General features: G+C 36.0%; 1 protein-coding gene across 2 annotated transcripts in view; it reads left to right on the forward strand.

The window, feature by feature from the left end:
- The window catches only part of abcd3a (ATP-binding cassette, sub-family D (ALD), member 3a), a 55832-nt gene that overhangs the window by 17670 nt on the left and 15465 nt on the right, over window positions 1–22697 (forward strand). The window contains exons 5-16 of one of the 2 annotated variants that reach the window (XM_028811110.2): window positions 2471–2540; window positions 4658–4755; window positions 8973–9096; window positions 10561–10617; window positions 12020–12162; window positions 15052–15121; window positions 15216–15285; window positions 15603–15700; window positions 15880–15971; window positions 19519–19610; window positions 19722–19794; window positions 22198–22261. In XM_028811110.2, the coding sequence (XP_028666943.1) occupies window positions 2471–2540; window positions 4658–4755; window positions 8973–9096; window positions 10561–10617; window positions 12020–12162; window positions 15052–15121; window positions 15216–15285; window positions 15603–15700; window positions 15880–15971; window positions 19519–19610; window positions 19722–19794; window positions 22198–22261 (1051 nt within the window). The remainder of the gene's footprint in view (window positions 1–2470; window positions 2541–4657; window positions 4756–8972; window positions 9097–10560; window positions 10618–12019; window positions 12163–15051; window positions 15122–15215; window positions 15286–15602; window positions 15701–15879; window positions 15972–19518; window positions 19611–19721; window positions 19795–22197; window positions 22262–22697) is intronic. The other variant, XM_051933278.1, reaches the window with a different exon arrangement.

Here is a 22697-nt window from a genome sequence, read left to right on the forward strand (position 1 = left end):
GTTCACCAGTGCTTGCTTTCTTTCTCAGGATGTACCAAACTGTAGATTTTGCCACTCATAATATTGTAGCAATTTCTCGGATGGGTTTTTACTGTTTTCGCAGCTTAAGGATGGCTTCTTTCACCTGCATGGAGAGCTCCTTTGACTGCATGATGTCTGTTCACAGCAAAATCTTCCACATGCAAGCACCACACCTCAAATCAACTCCAGGCCTTTTATCTGCTTAATTGATAATGACATAACGACGGACTTGCCCACACCTGCCCATGAAATAGCCTTTGAGTCAATTGTCTAATTACTTTTGCGCCCCTGAAATGAAGGGATTGTGTTCAAAAAATGCTTTAGTTGCCTCACATTTTTATGCAATCATTTTGTTCACCCCACTGATAAAGCTGAAAGTCTGCACTTCAACTGCATCTGAGTTGTTTCATTTAAAATTCATTGTGGTAGGACCAAAATTAGAAAAAATTTGTCTCTGTCCAAATATTTATGGACCTAACTGTAGTTCAGCTTTATAAAGTATCTTGGGTATTTTCTCCAATCATTAAACTAAATAAATCACATTCAATAAGCAATCAGGCTGACTCAGTGAAATGCATTTTTTTTATTTAGTGCAGTATTAGAAATGATCCATTGTAACACTGAAGTCTACGGGAACCAAAAGCCTAATTATTTGGTCTTGTTTCAAGTTGCACTGCTGACATCAAATTATGTTAATAATTACATTATTAATAAAAATATTTTTAATTTTAGGCTTTTTAGACTTATTCTCTACTTGTTGGAGTTATTTTAGTTGTTTTTTCCCATATCCTGTTGTTTACTAATTCAACATATAATTTTTTTTCTCTATTTATATATTGTACTCATTCATATGCATAAGTAAATTTCTTGGTCAAAAATTAGTTGTTAGATTATTCGCAAAAATACTTAATAATTTATTCATTCACAAAATAATTGTTTGTAGCAGCCCTAATATACTTTACGTACGTGTGTGTGTGTGTGTGTGTGTATATATATATATATATATATATATATATATATATATATATATATATATATATCTCTATCTCTATATATAATCTTCATTTGGATCTTGATCTTTGTTGGTCCGTGAATGAATTAGAAGAAGAAGCACTAGATGGCAGTAGAGAGACAGCTAAAACATAGGCATTGCATTAAGAATCTCCTCCAGGCTTATACTACTGATGACTGCAGTACTCCAGTCACACCTCAAAACACAAACATTCAAACTAAACAAATTGATGTGCTTTAAATTAACTAATCATTATATATAATCTTCATTTGGATCTTGATCTTTGTTTGTCCGCGAATTCCATGCATGCGTAGACCACCTTCCAGTTTAGTACATTGTTGTGACTCACGGATGTCAACAATGTGCCGGAATAACGAAAGGTGTGGTGGACAGTGTTACGCTGGTTAGCTCCTGAGGCCTGGTTAGAGAATGAGATTGCCGAAGATATAAGGTACGTGCCTACGTAACATATGAATGAAAGAAAGACGGTGGGTAAAATGAATGACAACGTAACAGCACGTTCCGGAAATTATTATTGTTATGTTGTAGCCGGCGAGTGCTGCGCGTCTCACAGTTGTACCGTGGCTTGCTCACATGTCAGTGAAGTGATCCCTATTTATGCTTTAAAGAGTCTGGATACCTATGTGTCCCCCTTTTATAACCATTGCTCCGTGTATATTGCCTTACTCTTTGGATTGCCACAAAGCAACCTGCGAGATTGGAGAAAGGTTGAGAAGAGATCGTGAGAGGAAACGACAGCGTTGTGAAAACGAGACGGACTGTGAACGGAGAGAAGCAGAAATGTTCCTACACCACAACATAATTACTATTCGGACAGTGATTCCGAGTAGGTCGTTCCTATCGAATCAATGTCCAAGGGTTTTCTTTTGTAATTTTGTTTACCTTATAAAAAATCATAATGCTGTGCAACGAAGGGCCCAGTTCATGACTGGCAGCCGCGTTTAAACAGGGAGCCCTTCACAGACAACTTTAACACGCGCAACGTAGTTGGGCGCACATGGCTAGTATATATATATTAATATAATATACACACACATTTACTGTATTTATAAATCATGCATGTATGTATGTATGTGTATATAATATATATATATAATATAAAATACTTGTATGGCAAGAGTGCAACATACTTTTAGGCATTGTGCCATGAGGTGTGTGTTTTTTTTTTTGTTTTTTTTTTTATTTTTATCAAAAATAATTGTAAGACATTTGACTGCATTTACAGAAGCAAAATAATTTGTTATTTTTGAATGCTGGCTTTTTAACCATTGTTTAATGTGCAAAACAAAGAGCAATGTTGTTATAACAGAATTGGCTTTGGCTTTTCAAAGCATGTATAATTTATAAATAATTGTTTTTATGTTGCCTGCTAACAGCCTTTGCTCAATTTGTTTTTGTGCATGTTGTGGTCTACAGTGCAATTATTGGTCGTACAACGAAAGATTTCAAGAAGTATTTGTTCAACTTTATTGCTGTTATGCCAGTTGTAAGTTTACTTTTTATATTTTCATTAACTTTGTTAAAATCCATTTCATTTTATTGTCTAAATATGCTGATTTTAATTAAGTGGCATTGAAGTAAAAAAAAAATAGACTTTCCTAGATTTCCAAACCTGTGGTAAATAAAGTTGATTCTACTTTCAACACATTTTTTATTCAACCATTAATTTTACCTTGATTTGGAAACTTTGGGTAGTGTGAAGGCTTATTTCTGTTCACATACTAAAGAGCCACAGATACAGTACAATTAAAGATATGTACTTTTGTAAGAAATTCTAAGTTTATTATGCATACTATTAAAAGAACTATGTAATTATGTTATAATTCTTGTTGTAAGTTTTGTTTATACGGTACTTTAAGCTTAATTAAAGGAGGAAATGGCCTTGGAGATTTCGTTGAGTTTAAAGCAACAACTTCTGTGTCCTGTGAGTCTAGACTTGAAATCCAATGCAATCAAATTCACAAATAAAATCAAGTCAATTATTTAATTGATTTAAGAGTCATTAAATGTAACTGCAAATTAAATCAATGATGATTCTGATTATATTATTAAAAGATTGTTTGCTTCATAATAATTTCCAGTAAATAAAGCAACAGCCTGAATTAATTTAGTCATTGGCTTGATTAATAGTAAATTACCAGTAATTATTAATTTTCCAAAAGAGACTTGATTGACTGAATGGTATCCTCTCATTTGTCAACATACTTATATTCTTTTGTTAATAATAAGTATGCTTGCACCTACAATTCACACAATTTTTATCAAACCTAAGGGACTGCAGAGTATCTTATGTGTTGATTGCAAACTGAGATTGAAAGCTCAGCATTTTTCCTCAACAGCAGACATTTAAAAAAATATATTTTTAGAGAATGAAAATAATTCAGTATTTTAGTTGACTATTATTGAAGGATTATCTTTTAATATAAAAGTTATAGTATGCTATTTGCCAACACTTACTAGTTTATTTTATATATTATAGTTTATATTATGTATATATACAAGTATATATGTATGTGTATGTGTATATGTATATATATATATATATATATATATATATATATATATATATATATATATATATATATGATCATAGGAATAGTTTGTTAATTGTTAAAATAGAAAAATAGCTAACCTAGTCCTTAATCAATGAGGAATCAAAACTGAAGATATGCCATTGTTTTTTTCAGTTTAAATTAGTTTCAGTTTTTTCCTGGCAGAGAAAACATTTTGTGCATGTTGTCTTTATATAATCTTTGTATACTAATTAGATTTCGATCCACTATGTTTTCCCTTTTAACGAATGCAGTAATTATAAAAAGAAGGTACATATAAACAGCACTCAAGTAGGAAGAATCCATTTACAATGTAGACCTTAACTCTTCACTGGGCACTTGTATCAGTGAATTTGTTTTTAAGTTTTAAAAACTACAATTAGCCATAGACTCTTGACACAATATTTTGTTTTACATCTTAGTTGAATTGTGTTTTCTGTGAAATCTACAGTAGTTTAGTCACCCCAGTCCTGTCTGGGCTGTTTTTGACTATATGATACTACAAAATGATATTAAAAAAACTTGTATTTGATATAATTTGGAGTGCTTTACTAATGCAAATTATTAAATTCAGGTGTTACTATTATTTTGATATGACTCATTGTTACAAAAATTATTATCTCTGTGTTTGATGAAGCAGGTAAACAAAAATTCAAGAATGCTCTTAACTTTGAAAACAGTTAACTGAGTGCCCTAATGTACCTGAAAGTTACTCCATGTTTACTTCTTTTTTGTGTTAGATTGCTAAGTGGTCATTTACCAAACTACATTGTTAGTGATTTACTTAAGAAAGAAAGCTGTATGACAATCTGTTATAGGGACTGCTCTAGTCAAAATTTACAGACACTTTAAACATAATTGAGCAAAGACTTTATTCTGTTAGACATCTTTGAATTTACAATAGACTTGTAATAAAGGTTCTGTAGACATGCATGATTTTTGTTTTTCTACATATATTACACTTTAGATGTAAAGTTTTTGTTTTATTTTACATGATGTGCTTTTAAACATATTGACACAATAATCAATAATAAATTGTTTTCATTTCCAGATATCCTTGGTAAACAATTTTTTAAAGCTTGGCCTAAATGAATTAAAGCTGCGATTCCGTGTTAGGCTCACCAGACACCTTTATGATGAGTACTTAAAGTAAGCTTGTTTTTAATCTTTATTTATTGGTTTTCTGTTTTTTTTTTCTGAAACCAAGGTTTTTAAAGAATTTTTTGTTTATAAAATACCTAATTATTTTAATCCAACCAGCACTATATTTGTATAACAGAAGTGCAACTCCCATCAGACTAAGATGTTTATGTGGTTGGATGGCTTTGAATGGTCTGGTCATGCTTGGCAGTTTTTCTCTTAACAATAAACAGCTGCATAACTGTGCAATCAACCAGATGTGCCCGTATTTACAAATGTATGTCTTTGAGTAAAGCGTCTGACCTTGAAATTGTCCTGGTGAAGGGGTATTTTCTTCTGTTCAGCATTTGTGCACCTGTATAATATGTGACTGAAGGGACCTGCAACAGTTTTTACAGTCAGTGTGAAAGTGTTAATGAACAACACATAGATTGTTGTTCTTCTTATTGATTAAATAGGTTTTAGAGTAGGACTCTGGCTCCTGCATGTACCACCTGTGTGGGTAAGCCTGATTTTCATTTTTGCTGTCATTTCTGCAATTTGAATCCTACTCCCTGCCTGCTTTGTCAGTATGGACTGATGATGAGACAGGCTGCTCACACTTTTTTCCACAGGAAAATGGAATGGTATTCTTTGTGATAGCTGTAGCAGTATTCGGGAACTGAACCTTTTACTCTGCTCATCTTTACATAACAGTATGAACAGAAAATAATAAATGGAGAAAAAAAAACATTAAGGTCCCACTTTGGACACCACCCTGCTGTACCAATTCCCCGCTATCTGTCAAATAGGCCAGACCAGGTCTGCAACTACTAGCTGCTGATTGTTTCCTATAATAATAATAATGGGACTGTACCCCATTTCCCCTTTCCTTAAAATAACAAGATGCCACACTTATAAAATGTACTTAACCGTGATTATATTGTATTAAACCAAGACATAAAATACAAGATTGATAGGTGTGTACAGTTTACAAACACAAGACAAGCATGAAACAATATAAGGAACACAAATTACAGCAGTCCAACAAATATTAATCCTGACAATCCATAATCAGATGTAGCTCAGTTAAAGATGGGAAGCTTTGCAGATTAAAGCAAAAAAAAAAAAAAAAAACACACACATTTTACTATTACAAACTCGTCCATTCCTCCAGAATAACCCTTCCCAACTTGTCTTGCTGCAACAGATAAACTATCCACCTCTGGATGGTACAAAACTGGCTTCCATCCTAGTCCATTGTATTTCCTCCAGCCAAAAAGTTTCTCTACCTCCACAATTGCTGAGGTCCTCAGAGTTTGAAAATCTCTCTTTTTCTTGAGACTTCCTGTTTCTGTTAAGCAATGTCCTACTCTTCCAATTGGCCAGTCCTCAGTCCATCTTTCATGTTAAAGGTGTACATCTTACCTCTAGTTTGGGGCAAGTTAACGCAGTCAGACAAATTGACAAATAATAAGAGGAGACAACAACAAAGACAAAACTGATACAGCAACTGCTACGTATAACTCCTGCTGAAGAAAAACGTTTTGTGAAGTTGTTGTCAATTTATTATTTGTAAGTGTGCTAAAAAGGGAGAAAGCCCCAAGTTACCAAAGTAGCTGTGTAAAGCACATAGTAAATTTGTATTTATGTGTACACCACGCAACAAGACAGCACTAAATGCTAATTCCAAGCAAAGACTCCACTAGAAATGGGAGACATCTATACACCTCTCATTCTGAACATAGCTGCCACTCAGAATTGTACTTTACCGCCACTCATTTATTTGCTGTGACTGTACAGTACTTCACTTATATCTACATATTCTTTAAGAATGTTTTAATTATGCTGATGACACCCCTTTTGTGGGGTACAACACAAATTGTGGTGTGTCATGTCTGTGTTTATATGAATAACATCACTGGATTAGTCAAATGTTGTAACCGTTTGAATATTCTGAAAGTACTAGGGGCTCCGCCCCCTGCTTGTTTCGCTCGCCCACCCCCGGGTTTGGTTAACTGGATATACAATTAAAAGAGATTGTTATTTTCATTTCATTCATTTTCATTCATTTTTTATTTCTTGATATTTGCCAGTAATAAAGCTATAGTGAATGAGTTATTCCCCCTCCACCCGGGGCACGCTATGCGGCAGCCACTTCGCGTCTCAGCCTTTCGTGTTGTGAAGAGGGAGGCTGAACGAACGCTAAGGAAATGTGGTCGCTCCTCGGAAACGCCCTCTTAAACGGTGATACAATGGGAAACAAATACATTTTTTTACCTCCTCTATGTTCGATCAGCTCGATCAAGATTTTTTTATTATAATAGAGAGAAATGTCAAAAAGAATAATTATCCAGGTCTTAAATATATTGAAAAATTTCAAGTTCATATTTTAAAAGTCCAACATTGGAGGGCATCATATTCATTATAGTTGAGAAAGCTCAGTAGAGGCAGTTCTATCTGTTAAAGTTCAAAGTGTCATAGAAAGCAATGACCCTTTTCTCCATGCTCATTGTTTAGATAGATAGATAGATAGATAGATAGATAGATAGATAGATAGATAGATAGATAGATAGATAGATAGATAGATAGATAGATACTTTATTAATCCCAAGGGGAAATTCACATACTCCAGCAGCAGCATACTGATACAAAAAACAATATTAAATTGAAAAGTAATAAAAATGCAGGTAAAAACAGACAGTAACTTTGAATAATGTTAACGTTTACGCCCCATCCCCCCGGGTGGAATTGAAGAGTCACATAGTTTGGGGGAGGAACAATCTCCTCAGTCTGTCAGTGGAGCAGGACAGTGACAGCAGTCTGTCGCTGAAGCTGCTCCTCTGTCTGTAGATGACACTGTTTAGTGGATACAGTGGATTCTCCATAATTGATAGGAGCCTGCTGAGCGCCCGTCGCTCTGCCACGGATGTCAAACTGTCCAGCTCCATGCCTGGAGCCAGCTTTCCTCACCAGTTTGTCCAGGCATGAGGCATCCTTCTTCTTAATGCTGCCTCCCCAGCACACCACCACGTAGAAGAGGGCGCTCACCACAACCGTCTGATAGAACATCTGCAGCATCTTATTGCAGGTGTTGAAGGACGCTAGTCTTCTAAGGAAGTATAGCCGGCTCTGTCCTCTCTTGCACAGAATCAGTATTGGCAGTCCAGTTCAATTTATCATCCAGCTGCACTCCCAGGTATTTATAGGTCTGTACCCTCTACACACAGTCACCTCTGATAATCACGGGGTCCAGGAGGGGCTTGGGCCTCCTAAAATCCACCACCAGCTCCTTGGTTTTGATGGTGTTCAGGTGTAGGTGGTTTGAGTCGCATCATTTAACAAAGTCTTTGATGAGGTTCCTATACTCCTCCTCCTGCCCACTCCTGATGCAGCCCACGTGGCAGGACTCCGAGTTGTATTGGAAGTCCGATGTATATAGGCTGAAGAGGACCAGAGTGAGTACAGTCCCCTGCGGCGCTCCTGTGTTGCTGACCACAATGTCAGACCTGCAGTTCCCGAGACGCACATACTGAGGTCTGTTTGTAAGATAGTCCACGATCCATGCCACTAGGTATGAATCTACTCCCATCTCTGTCAGCTTGTCCCTAAGGAGCAGAGGTTGGATGGTGTTGAAGGCGCTAGAGAAGTCTAGATACATAATTCTTACAGCACCACTGCCTCTGTCCAAGTGGGAGAGGGATCGGTGTAGCATATATGCTCTTCATCATTGTGTAGTAAAGGAATATTTTAGATGAAGGCAAGAAAAAAGTTGAGTGGTGTGCACTGCTTTTAACATATTTGTTACTTCTCAGTATAGATCTGTCCTACTCTGTTAGACTGGAATATAACACCATTCTCTGACCATTCACACCCCGGATATCCTGTGTTTAATCTCCTGTTGTTTGGTAAACATATTAGATTTCTCAAGATCAGGATTTTTAGGTTTGATGTTAATACTTACTGGGATTTTCTGTTTTTTTTTTCTTTGTATTGCTTATACAGTATATGATTAAATCAGAATGATTATTGCTGGTATATTTATTCTGTATGGTTGTATTGATGCTTTGTTTCTTTTGGGCTTCACCAAATTAGATTGCATGCAAGATTAATGGCAATAAACTAAAGCAAATACTGTAAATAAGTAAACCACTTCACAATAGTTTATGATTCATTGTTTTTGATTTCAGTATTCACTGATCACTGTTATGTACAACACACATGTAAATAACATATTTTGTTGACAGAGGCTACACCTACTATAAAATGGGAAACCTGGATAACAGAATAGCAAATGCTGACCAGCTTCTCACCCAAGATGTGGAAAAATTTTGTAACAGCGTTGTAGATTTGTATTCAAATCTGAGCAAGGTATCTGTAACAGGACATGTTTGATTGTATTAGAATATTATCAGTATTGCTCTCTCTCTCTCTCTCTCTCTCTCTCTCTCTCTCTCTCTCTCTCTCTCTCTCTCTCTCTCTCTCTCTCTCTCTCTCTCTCTCTCTCTCTCTCTCTCTCTCTCTCTCTCTCTCTCTCTCTCTCTCTCTCTCTCTCTCTCTCTCTGTTTAATGGCCATTTTCCTGGTTATGTGAATTATTTTATTTATAAGCAATGTTACTGTCCTGTAATATAAATGCAAACAAATAAAAATAATGTCACAATGCAAAACCAAATATAGCACAATATGTTCTATTGTGGAATTTCACATTTATTTGACATTGCATGTCCTACTTTGTTATGTGTGTGATAGATAATATATATATATATTTAAAATTTTCTTAATTGTGACTAGGGATGCTCTGATCAGGTTGTTATAGGACTAATACCAATCACTGATTACTGAATCAGCCGATTCACTTTTCCTTTTTATTTTTCATCTTTAAAAAACTTTTTACACTAAAAAACTGCGTAACTAGATGCAGAGAAGGCTTATCTTCTATATTAAAGTGTTAACGTTAGTATTTTTATACTTAAACTATAGACCACTGTTGTTACCTGTTAATTTTTTAATAACATAAACTTCTGCAGCCTTATTGTTAACTGACCATAAAAATACTAAAACAAATAAAATTCTCTTTAAAACGTACTTTTTAACTAATAAAATACCTGTTAAGTAGAGAAAATATTTATCCACAATACATATGTCATTAAAGAAAATAAAATGCTTCTCATTATTGGAATCTTACTTATTGTTTAATTTCCTATATAATGTATCTATTTGAAACAAAGCTTAATTTAAAAAATGTAGTCTCTACCATTTGTCTAACAGAAAAAATATATATCCTCACAAAGGTGAGGTTGATATTGACAGTTAAACACTGCTTACATGTTAATATAAATGTGCTTTTATGTTTTAAATGAAGCAGGCTTATAAAATGGTCTGAATTCATTAGCATTTGTCTAATTGCAAAGGGTGACTCCTCAGATTCCTGTTTCGCTGTTTGTTACTTTATTTTCTTTAATGTAAAGGCTAACCTTCCAACCTTCTCAATGTCTGGTAAAGTCTGCTTTGCTGCTCTCTGTTTAAAGGATGTTAGCAGCAAAAAAAAAGACGTGCTAGCTCAACTAATGTAATACTTTGTGTAAAGCTGCACTAAAACTAAATTACCATAAAACCTGGAAAAGCAGATGCTGATAAATTCAATTTTTGTGATCGACCAATGTACCGTCCACCTGTCAAATCTAATGTAGTGAAAATCGTCTCATTTAGCTTGGCAGTCAATCGATCAGAGCATCACTAATTGTGACTTTGCTTTATTCTAGTCATTTAAGTATTTCTAATTCAATGACAAAGAAAGCATACTTATTGAATGTTTATTTTTGTTTCCTTTCAGCCTCTTCTTGATATTTGCTTATATATATTCAAACTTACTAGTGCAATTGGTGCCCAGGTACATCTTTTTATAAGTACAATTATTATAATTTATCCATTAGGCATACCATAAGATTTTATAGTACTTTGTATAAATTCAGATTGTTTCAAAGTTGTTACAAGGAATGTGCATTAATGCTTTATATTTTTATATATTATATATATATATATATATATATATATATATATATAATTTTTTTTTTTTTTTTTTTTTTTTTTTTTTTTTTTCTTTTCTGAAATGAGCAATAACTCTAATGCTATTCAGAATATGTCAAAACAAAATGTTCAAGTTCAATATTACAGGTTTTTTTGTATTTCTATTTTTGAGGTGCTTTTTCTTTGAATACTCTTTTTGGTTTTTTTTATTATTGGTGATTTGATTTCAATGTTTATCATTTTTGTTCATTTTGTTTTTTGATATTTAGCTTTAAAATTAATTTGTTTGTAGGTTAATTTAATATGGTGTATTAAGCAATTTTTAATCCCTGCTCTTTTCTGTTTTGAAAGAAAAAATATATTGTTACTTTGCTCAAGCTAAAAGTTTCAGTATAATTCTGCTTGATAACTTGGTTAAAGGAAGAATGGCAAGGAGGTAATACCCTGCCATTTTTTTGTTGTTTTAGTTATGAGCCGGTAAGACTGCATGTAGAAGTGTTTAAAGGAATATTTAACTTAAATTCAAAATTCCATAGTTGTTTTTAAATGATTAGTTCACGCAAAGTTTCACATCTGTTTCTTTACCTTGAGATAGATATGGAAAACATGATTTTCAGTAAATACATTCCAGTTTCCTTGCCAAATGATCTCCAGTATCATTAAGCATTAGATGAGTGAGTGAATTGTGGGACACATGAATTTGAGAAAAAAATTTGTTTTATGATGAAAATTTATTTTCCCTTTCAATTATTTTAATTTATGTTAAATGTTAGGTTTTTCTTAATATTTTGTATGAAAAATCAAGATGATAAATTGCCTTTTTTTATAGCCGATTTTGTTTTTATTTACCAAGGTGTATGTGTGTGTGTACACATATTATGTTAGTGAATCTGTATTAATTTGAGACAGAGTGTAAACTTAAATTCCATTCATCTCAAATTCAACCAGCCTGATAATATCAAAGTCTTCTCTAGATATTTACTATTTCCAGTGCCACAAATTTTTAACCATTCATTAGCATCTCAAATGGCAAATGTTAACATCTCTAATATATGGCTCATTGCTTTTATTTATCAAACGGTACATAATGAGTTTTAAAGGGGTTAATTCATGTAGTGCTTCCTGAAATTCTTTCCCTTGCAAAAAACTGATATGAGAAGGATTTTACTCTACTACTGCTACTGTCATGAATATTCTTCACATACAGTTTCACTATGTGAATGCCATTGAAGCCTGTGAATTTATTTTTATGTTTTATTTTTAAGGGGCCTGCCAGTATGATGGCGTATCTGATAATTTCAGGATTGATCCTGACAAGATTAAGAAGACCTATTGGAAAAATGACAGTAACTGAACAAAGATATGAAGGGGAATACAGATATGTAAACTCGCGTCTCATAACCAATAGGTGAGTAAGTTTGAGTTAAAAATTTTAGAATTACCCATGTATGTCAAAACCATGTTAGAAGTGTGTTGAATTAGATGCTCTTCAATTTAAAAATATCTGATGTTTATTTACTTCAAAAACATAATCACAAAGGAATATTTATAAATAATCTACTATAGCTGTATACAATTTAAGTGCAGTAGGTTGGAGTTCACTGTAGAAGGGTTGAGTTTACTTATACTTTTAAAGAAAGAGGGTACATTGGGTTTAATGTGTTTTAGTTTATTTTTATGAAGAGCACTTCTATGTGTACCGTATAGTTAAAAATTAAACAAAAAACTTACATACAGAAAGTACATCATTTAATTAATAGAAGTATAAACATATTTCTGTTCGTTTCTTAACTGTCCTTATACCAACAAATAAAATGCGCCACTCAGAAAGAGGTTCTACCCCAGATGTATCAAAGGTTTGCTCTGCTAAGATAATATATAATCAGTCATGATTTACATAATTAAAAAGGTGAGGCTCTTCTTTTTTAATGTATTTTAAATTAATTTTTTATTATAATGAAAACATTATGACTCTGAAACTCATGCAGGTACTAGTTGACCAACGTGCATTTTAATATGTATGAGATTTGTCATTTCTGATATGCTACAATTGTTTTCGAAAAAGTTCTGGAAGAACTGCTGGTACTCTTGGATTAATTTATCAATTTTGAATTGAATTCGTCATGCTTGATTTTCTGAGTTCCAAGATATATGGAGAATTGCCAGAAATAACAAAGGTGTTAATAACTGCAAGATGTTATAATGCTCTGCTGGTATGGATGTAGTAGGAATGCAAAGGAACTTGTTGGGAAGTGACATACATCCATTATAACAGGAGTGTTCTTTCTTAATAAATAAGCTTTTCCTTAGAATGCATAAGCACATAGTTTTCTTTACTTGTGCTAGAATTGTAAATAAACTAATATGAACATATGAGACACTGTCTTCTAGAAGGGTGTTGTTGAAGGCGGTCTTTTTCTTGATGTGTGAGTTTGCACATTGTCTCTTCTTTTGTTTTCTACTGCAAGTGTGTTTATTTTGTGGTAAGCTTTGACTATTTTCCCTGTAGACAAGAGGTTAATTTTCATGAATCTAGAGAAAAGCCAAGCAATATGACACCTTTTATTGGCTAACTAAAAAGATTACAATATGCAAGCTTTTGAGGCAACTCAGGCCCCTTCTTCAGGCAAGATGTAATCAAGTAAGTAAGATTACATCTTGCCTGAGTTGCCTCAGAAGCTTGCATATTGTAATCTTTTTAGTTAGCCAATAAAAGGTGTCATTTTGCTTGGCTTTTCTCTACATTCATAATGGCTAACACGGTACAACACCCTAGTATTACAGATTTTCCTGAATCTGAAATTTAAAGCAGTGATGAGAACAATGTTGGGTGCAGACTAAGATCAATAAAGTAAGAGATCAGTAAAGCCCTGAGGGTATAATAGTGTTTCCTGAATTTTCCATATATAGCACGGTTAAGAAAGCCCCAAAAAGCTCAGGAATTGGTCTTGCCTGCAGACTTGCAAAGCTCTCTGTAGATGGCTGATGCAGACAGTGAGTTTGATCATCTACAATGGTGGAAAAACAATAAAACCAATTTGCCTTAAATGTGTAACCTTACAAAGATATACTTATATATTCCTGCAACTAATGCCCCACCTAAAAGTACATTTAGCAGAGGTAGATACACTGTTACTTGGCATAGAGCATATCAGCTTATTATTCAAAAAGTAATAATCTGAATCTATTTACTTAATTACTTGTCTTTCATTTAGTTCATGGTACACATTCAAGGATTCTAAATATTTTCTTACAAAAAACAGATACAAATTTTTATTACAGTACATTTATAAATGCCATTCACTACTCCAAAATGTTTATAATATGACAGTAATATTCTCATGAGTATCACTGGTGCTGTCTCTTTTATTGAAAAAGGGTTTGTGTTATGCCAAGGTATTCTTCTTCTTCAAAGTAGCAAATTGTACAAAATCTTGCAAAAACCATTACTATGCTACCTCCACATTTTAAACAATGAAAAAGTTTATTTATGTGAAATTATTAGGAATTAATGAAATATGCATTTGTGAACGTTCTGTTACATACAGAAAGACATGTTTGAGGTGTCTTCTGTAATCATGTGTGAACATTTTCAAATGCTAATAAGCTGCAGGAATTTAAAAAAAACTGCTGATTTTAAAGTAAATTATTGTTCACCAGTACCACAAACCACAAAAGCTATTGTTATTGTATTTCCTTTAGTCCTTTCATGTAAAATTCAAGTATAGGACTGTTGATATTTTGATATGTTGTGGAGTTCCTAACACAAAGAACAAAATAAAGATTGGATGCTTAAAGTATTTTACAGGAAGATGCTTTTTATGGATGTTTTCCTGAGCTGGAGCTGGAAAAGGAAGTATGCTAATTATTATAGCATTTTTGTTACACACACAGACCAGGCAGATTACCTTGCCATGTTGCCAGGCTGCTTTAGGTAATGGATTAAAGTCCTCTGCTTTATTACGTAAAAACCTTTTGGCTAGGATTTCAAGTAGGGTGTTAAGCAAGTGGTTTACATTTTATACTAATAGAACAAGGTTATTTTTAGTACTCTGTATTTAACACAATTCTGCATTGAAGTGAAAATTTATCTTTGGAAATACAGTGAAGTGTCCTCATATTGCAACACGGGAGCACTGACTAATATGCCACCATGTTACCATGGTCTTTTACTGTTGTACTTTATATTGTTGTTTACATTTGCTTTTTGATGGAGAAATGAAGCCAAGTTATTGAATATTTTGAATTAAATTTAACCCTCTTTACAAAAAAATATTTCATTTTATTTTTTTTTTAGTGAGGAGATTGCTTTTTATAATGGAAATGCAAGAGAAAAACAAACAATTTATTCTACTTTTCAGAAACTGGTAAGAATTTTTGTTAAATAAGCTATTTTAACCGTATAACATGTCCATTTATTTTAATAAAAACAAGTTGTTTTTTTCCTCCTCCTATTTGTAGGTTGACCACTTGCACAATTTTATCTTCTTTCGGTTCTCTATGGGTTTTGTGGATAGTATAATTGCCAAATGTAAGTATATGGTATTTTAATGTATTTTTTATCAATTCATGTTTATATTGTTTACCACTATTACAAGGAAATCTGCCACTGCTTTGTTTGCTGTCTGTTTTGCATTATTTTTGCCTAATTGTAACTATAGCATAAAGGTTGTTATTCATTCGAGCTGTTTTATGTATTAGTACTGCAAAGTGTTTTAATTATTTGCGTGAAGCAGAAATTAAAGTATTATCTATTTTTTTAACTTACATATTTCTTTAAACTGCCAAAATGTTTGATACAACTGCTTAAAACAAACTTCAAGTTTTGTTATATTATATTTTTTTAAGACCTTGCCACAGTTGTTGGTTACCTGGTGGTTAGCCGTCCATTCTTAAATTTATCACATCCAAGACATTTAACGAGTACACACTCAGAACTACTTGAGGTAGGAACCACTTCTTCATGAAAAACTGTTTTTTTCTTCTTTTTAATATAGTAACATACTTATAATTGTTGACATGTATATGTCAATTAAAATTTAACCCTCTCTTACTTGCATACAGTAGGCTTTATTATACAAATTAGAATAACTTTTTTTTTCCTTTTTTTTGTTCTTTTTCCCAGGATTACTATCAGAGTGGCCGTATGCTACTTCGTATGTCCCAGGCTCTTGGAAGAATTGTACTGGCTGGAAGGGAAATGACAAGGCTGTCTGGGTAAGGTACAGTAATTGAAAAGTGTTTCTGACACAGAGAGCTGTATTTTTTGTTTTCCCCTTTGACCTTACCTATTATATTTGATCATTTTTTCATATCAGAAATCTTAATGAGTTACTTGTCCCATATTTTATATATATATATATATATATATATATATATATATATATATATATATACAGTGGTGTGAAAAACTATTTGCCCCCTTCCTGATTTCTTATTCTTTTGCATGTTTGTCACACAAAATGTTTCTGATCATCAAACACATATAACCATTAGTCAAATATAACACAAGTAAACACAAAATGCAGTTTTTAAATGATGGTTTTTATTATTTAGGGAGAAAAAAAATCTAAACCTACATGGCCCTGTGTGAAAAAGTAATTGCCCCCTTGTTAAAAAATAACCTAACTGTGGTGTATCACACCTGAGTTCAATTTCCGTAGCCACCCCCAGGCCTGATTACTGCCACACCTGTTTCAATCAAGAAATCACTTAAATAGGAGCTGCCTGACACAGAGAAGTAGACCAAAAGCACCTCAAAAGCTAGACATCATGCCAAGATCCAAAGAAATTCAGGAACAAATGAGAACAGAAGTAATTGAGATCTATCAGTCTGGTAAAGGTTATAAAGCCATTTCTAAAGCTTTGGGACTCCAGCGAACCACAGTGAGAGCCATTATCCACAAATGGCAAAAACATGGAACAGTGGTGAACCTTCCCAGGAGTGGCCGGCCGACCAAAATTACCCCAAGAGCGCAGAGACGACTCATCCGAGAGGTCACAAAAGACCCCAGGACAACGTCTAAAGAACTGCAGGCCTCACTTGCCTCAATTAAGGTCAGTGTTCACGACTCCACCATAAGAAAGAGACTGGGCAAAAACGGCCTGCATGGCAGATGTCCAAGATGCAAACCACTGTTAAGCAAAAAGAACATTAGGGCTCATCTCAATTTTGCTAAGAAACATCTCAATGATTGCCAAGACTTTTGGGAAAATACCTTGTGGACTGATGAGACAAAAGTTGAACTTTTTGGAAGGCAAATGTCCCGTTACATCTGGCGTAAAAGGAACACAGCATTTCAGAAAAAGAACATCATACCAACAGTAAAATATGGTGGTGGTAGTGTGATGGTCTGGGGTTGTTTTGCTGCTTCAGGACCTGGAAGGCTTGCTGTGATAGATGGAACCATGAATTCTAGTCAAACTCCTGACCTGAATCCAATTGAGATGCTATGGCATGACCTTAAAAAGGCGGTTCATGCTAGAAAACCCTCAAATAAAGCTGAATTACAACAATTTTGCAAAGATGAGTGGGCCAAAATTCCTCCAGAGCGCTGTAAAAGACTCATTGCAAGTTATCGCAAACGCTTGATTGCAGTTATTGCTGCTAAGGGTGGCCCAACCAGTTATTAGGTTCAGGGGGGCAATTACTTTTTCACACAGGGCCATGTAGGTTTGGATTTTTTTTTCTCCCTAAATAATAAAAACCACCATTTACAAACTGCATTTTGTGTTTACTTGTGTTATATTTGACTAATGGTTAAATGTGTTTGATGATCAGAAACATTTTGTGTGACAAACATGCAAAAGAATAAGAAATCAGGAAGGGGGCAAATAGTTTTTCACACCACTGTATATATATATATATATATATATATAGTGAAAGGGTACGTCCCAGACACAGACAGGCAGACACGTTTACAGCTATCACCACACGTTTATTTTACAAACTCACTATTATTTACAAAGTCCTTAGGTGCACCACACCAAACCCTCCCACAGTCTCTCACAAGTCCTGGCTCCTTCAGCCTTCTCTTCCTTTCCACACAACACACAGGGCCTCTCCTCGCCCCCTCTGCATTGGCCTTGTCCACCTCCTACCCGACTCCAGCCTTGATTGCAGGGCGGCGGCTCCTTAAATAGGTGGCTGATTGCGGGCCGCACCCAGCCACCTGCACCATGACTCCCCCGCTAGCTGAGACCTCCAGGGACCAGCGGACCGTTCCGCGAGGACGTGAACCCCTCGGCGGCAAGCCGACACTCCGTAGCCTAGGGCCTGATCCTGCAAAGACAACAGAAAAACAAGGGGCGGGGACATTGCCCTGACGCAGCCCCTCGGCTCATCTTCTCAGTTGGGCCAACGCTCTCGGCCCCGATCGGCACCCAGATGCTCTTTTTTTCAGCCTCCCAGCCCGAGCAGTCCATGCTCCCCGCCACGGGACCACCAGTGGGATCACGCTCCGTTTCCACCTCTCAGCCAATGGGTATTTCCTCTGCCTCCGCAGTGGACGGCCCTTTGAAGAACGTGTGCACCCAGCGGCACGTCCTCCCTTATCGGAGAAACTGGCTTCCCCAAGCCGCTTCCTCCGTTTACTTTGGGACGCCGCGACGGTTCGGATCTGCCCATTGTAAGAGGGCAGACCCAGCCCCGCTGGCATCCGGAGCTTCACGGGGTCGGTCTCCCTTACCTTCCCCGCTGTGCCTCTCCGTCCAGGAGCTCCTGCAGCGCGCCGATCCTCTCTTGTCTGCGGCTCTCGATCCGACGCCGCTGCCATCCTTCCTGACTCCAGCGTCTCCGCCCGGAGGGCGCATCGCTCGGCCGGCAGCGATAGCACAAGGCGCAGCTGTTCTTGCAGCTCCTGTAAAATCGCTGCCAAGGAGAGAGAAGCAGCCGGCGGTGGGCTTACCTTGCCAGTAGTTCCACTTACCGACTGCTCTCTATGGGCGCTTCCGTGCAGCCCACTCGGGTTTCTTTGGAGCACGGGACGGACATTCCCTGCTCTCGCCTCCGACCAATCACTGGCGAGAGAACAGGACACGCTGTCCAATCCCGTGCCTGTTAGGAGGAGGGACTTCTGGTCGGCCATCTTGCTCTCCTCTCTCACTGGAGAGCGATTCTCTGGGCAGCTCCGCTGCTGCTGCGGCTTCCCCAGCTGCAGCCTCTCCTTCTCGGCAGCCTCCTTCTTGGCGACCATGTCGGTGAGCCGCCCCTGAAACACAAAGTCCCACCACGGACCTCCACTGGTCCGCGATGCCGCGTTTCCCTGCGCGGTTGGGTGCACGCCGCCCCTGCGGCACGTGGGTGAGCTTGCCTGCTGTGCCAGGCCTTTCACAAACTTTTCCATGAATGCAGGTCCCCACCTTGACCCAGGTCGAGCATCCTGCCGGCTATGCCACTGTGAAAGGGTACGTCCCGGACACAGACAGGCAGACACGTTTACAGCCATCACCACACGTTTATTTTACAAACTCACTATTATTTACAAAGTCCTTAGGTGCACCACACCAAACCCTCCCACAGACTCTCACAAGTCGTGGCTCCTTCAGCCTTCTCTTCCTTTCCACACAACACTTCTCCTCGCCCCCTCTGCACCGGCCTTGTCCACCTCCTACCCGACTCCAGCCTTGATTGCAGGGAGGCGGCTCCTTAAATAGGTGGCTGATTGCGGGCCGCACCCAGCCACCTGCGACAATATATAATACATTTGCATAAAATATTTAATTGCAATTAGAGTTCTTTTTTTTTGTTTTTTTTTTAAATAAGGTTTACTGCTCGCATCACAGAACTGATGCAGGTGTTGAAAGACCTTAACACTGGCAAATATGAGCGCACCATGGTTTCCAATCAAGATAAAGGTAAAAGTCAACATTATTTTTACCTATTTTATCATTGTAAAAATTAGTATGACAAGGAGTTTCTTAAATTTAACCAAATATATTTAATATACTTTTGTCTTTATTGTTTAGGTTCTGAAGTGTTGAATTCAGTTCCTTTGATCCCAGGCAGTGGAGAAATTATTAAAACTGATAAAATTATCAAGTAAGATTATATGTTTTACTTTCACATTTTTCTTAGTTTGTTTATAGAAGATTTTTTAGAGGTGGGCAAAGGCAATGCAGAATATTACTGACACCCCACTGCTTTTTATTCATGACGCCTATAACACTCACTGCCTTAGAAAGGCAAACAGGATAATTAAAGACCTCAGCCATTCTGCACAGCCGCATTTCTCACTCCTGCCATTTGGCAAATGATACAGGACCTTTGGTTCTGACACCAAAAGATTCAAGGACAATTTCTACACGTAAGTTGTAAGGTTTCTGAACAGCCAATTAAAACGTGAAAAAACATTGTAACATATCAAACAGTATGTATATATGTATATACAGTATGTACAAATGGGTCCATATGCATTTAAACGGTGAAACAATTTGGTTCTGTACACCACCAATATAGATTTGAAATGAAGCACTCAATATATGATTGAAGTGTAATTTTTGCTTTTGATTCAAGACATTTGACCTGCAAATCTTATACCATGGCAAAAATGAGCATAGCCCCTAGACACAAGGTGGTACTTGCATTGTCGGGGTCTCATCCAAACAGAAATTTTTGTGGCAGACAGGCATTTTTAAATGTGCTGCCCAAGCTCTTCTGCTGAAGCACACACAAAATGGGTAAGGTTGAGGACCAAGAGCAAGATAAGATGGTCAGCTACAGAAACTGATTGAAGAAAACAAATACATCAAGCTTAATTTTCTTTGAAATCAGAAGATATCCAGCATTGTTATTAGCACAGAATGGGCAGAAGCCATTGGGACCCTGGTACACCCATCTACAGTCCAGAGAAATCTTATCAGAAGTGGTCTTCATAGCAGAGTTGTGACCAAACTGCCATTCGTTAGAGGTGCAAATAAAGCCAAACAACCCACCTGCACATGAAAACACAAGGACTGAGTGCAGCAAAATGGCAGCAGGTACTCTGGACTGATGAATCAACATTTAATATGTTCTAATAGAAGGCAGTTTATCCACTGAAAGGCTAGAGAATGGTACATAGATAAATGTGGTGGTTCCCTACAGTTTTGGTGCTGCATTTCCACAAATTGAGTTGGTGATCTGATCAAATTTGATGATCCTGTCACTGTTGAGAAGTATAGGCAAATTCTTATCCATCATGCAATGCCATCCATTAAGTGCCCAATTAGTCTCAGTGTTTGCCTCTGCAGCTTGACAATAACAAAATAATACAGTAATTATCTACAGTGAAAAGAGAAACAGTAAGACCTGCAACAAATGGTATGGCCCCCAAAGAGCCCTAATCTTATCATCATCAATTCAGACTTGTATTACTTGCAGAGATAGAAGTAAGTACGATGTCCAAAGTCTATAGTTAAATTATGGCATGCTCTCCAAGAGGTTTGGAGCAACCTGCCATGTGAGCACAATTGGTGGCATCATGTAATCCAGTCTCTACACCTTTTTGCTCCCCCCAGTCTGTTAACACCATTACACAATGATAAACCATCTATCTCTTCTGTGTTTTCTTAGATGCTTAAAAATGTATTTGAATACACCAATAGAAGGATATCCTTTGTTTTGTATATTCACTTTTTGATTCTCTCATAGAAAAGTATTTTGGTATTGAAAAATATTTAAACTACCAGCAACGTTCCTGTATCTTATGTGTACCCCTACAGCTAAATGTATCATATTATTTGAGGTCACTAATGAACAACCAAAATGAAATCTTTTGAGTGTGAGAGGAAACAACTGTACCTGAAGAAAACCGATGAAGATAATGTGTACACTTCATACTGACATTGACTTGAGGCTGACGACTTAACTATTGCATTGCTGTGTCTCTGTTTTTAAATCTTACATTTTCCTTCAACTGAAACATACTGCATGTTCTGTATTATTTTAACATGCATTTGCAATAGGATTTCAGTATACACTTCTGTAAGAGCAAACCTAAAATAATTACAGAGAACAAAAGTGAAGTCAGTTAATTGAAACCCTTTCCTGCAGATTGCAGTAAGATTTATGACTTTTAAATAGCTCTCATAGTAAGCAGTGATTACAAAGATGCCCTCTTTCTGCACAGTGACAGAAATTATGGAATGTAAAATTTCTATGGCTGAGTCATTATAGATTCCAGCTCTCTTTGTGTATCATGCACCCAGTCCTTGTATTATATATGATTATCCATCAGCTTTTCTGATTATCTATATTTAACTTGATATTAAATGAAAAGCATGGTTTTATTAGTTGCTACAAACAGTTTAAACAATAATTTAAAGCTGTTACTTTAAAGGTGAATTTGTCTACTGCCTTGGTTTTTAGTATTACTGCTGATTATTATTTTTGAGAGTACCTCTTTGCTAGTACTGTCTTGCAGAGTCATCATTCTGACAACTTGGAAATATTTGTCTGTTTCAGGTTTGACCACACACCTTTAGTAACTCCTAATGGTGATGTTCTCATTCAGGATCTCTCTTTTGAGGTATGGTAGAAAATGCAGTTAACTTTATCTATTTAAAGCAGAGAATGAAATATGCTAAAAATATGTTTACTGTGCAGGATAAGTAGGGTTGCATGGTATATTGGTATTGAGAAAGTACCCAAAAACTCAATTTTTAAAATGGTACAGTACCAGCAGTTCGAGAACGTAAAGAGTAGTTTTGAAGGTCCTTGTGCTCAGCTCTTTTTTCTTTCTTCTTTCTTTCATCTGATGTGCTGTTTTGGTGCTGTAGACAGATCTGCATTCCTGTGGCACCCAAGTCTTTTTTTTTTTATATTTTTTTAAGCAGAGAGGACTAAAATTTAATAGTAGTGAACAGACATGTACAAGTCAATATTATTCCTCTGATGCCAATAGGGCAGTCACTAAAAAATCACGTACAATCAGAAATTAAGAAATAATAGTGTGCATGTGTTAT

The sequence above is a fragment of the Erpetoichthys calabaricus genome, chromosome 10 (genome assembly GCF_900747795.2).
Source record: "Erpetoichthys calabaricus chromosome 10, fErpCal1.3, whole genome shotgun sequence".
Classification (NCBI taxonomy): Eukaryota; Metazoa; Chordata; class Cladistia; order Polypteriformes; family Polypteridae; genus Erpetoichthys; species Erpetoichthys calabaricus.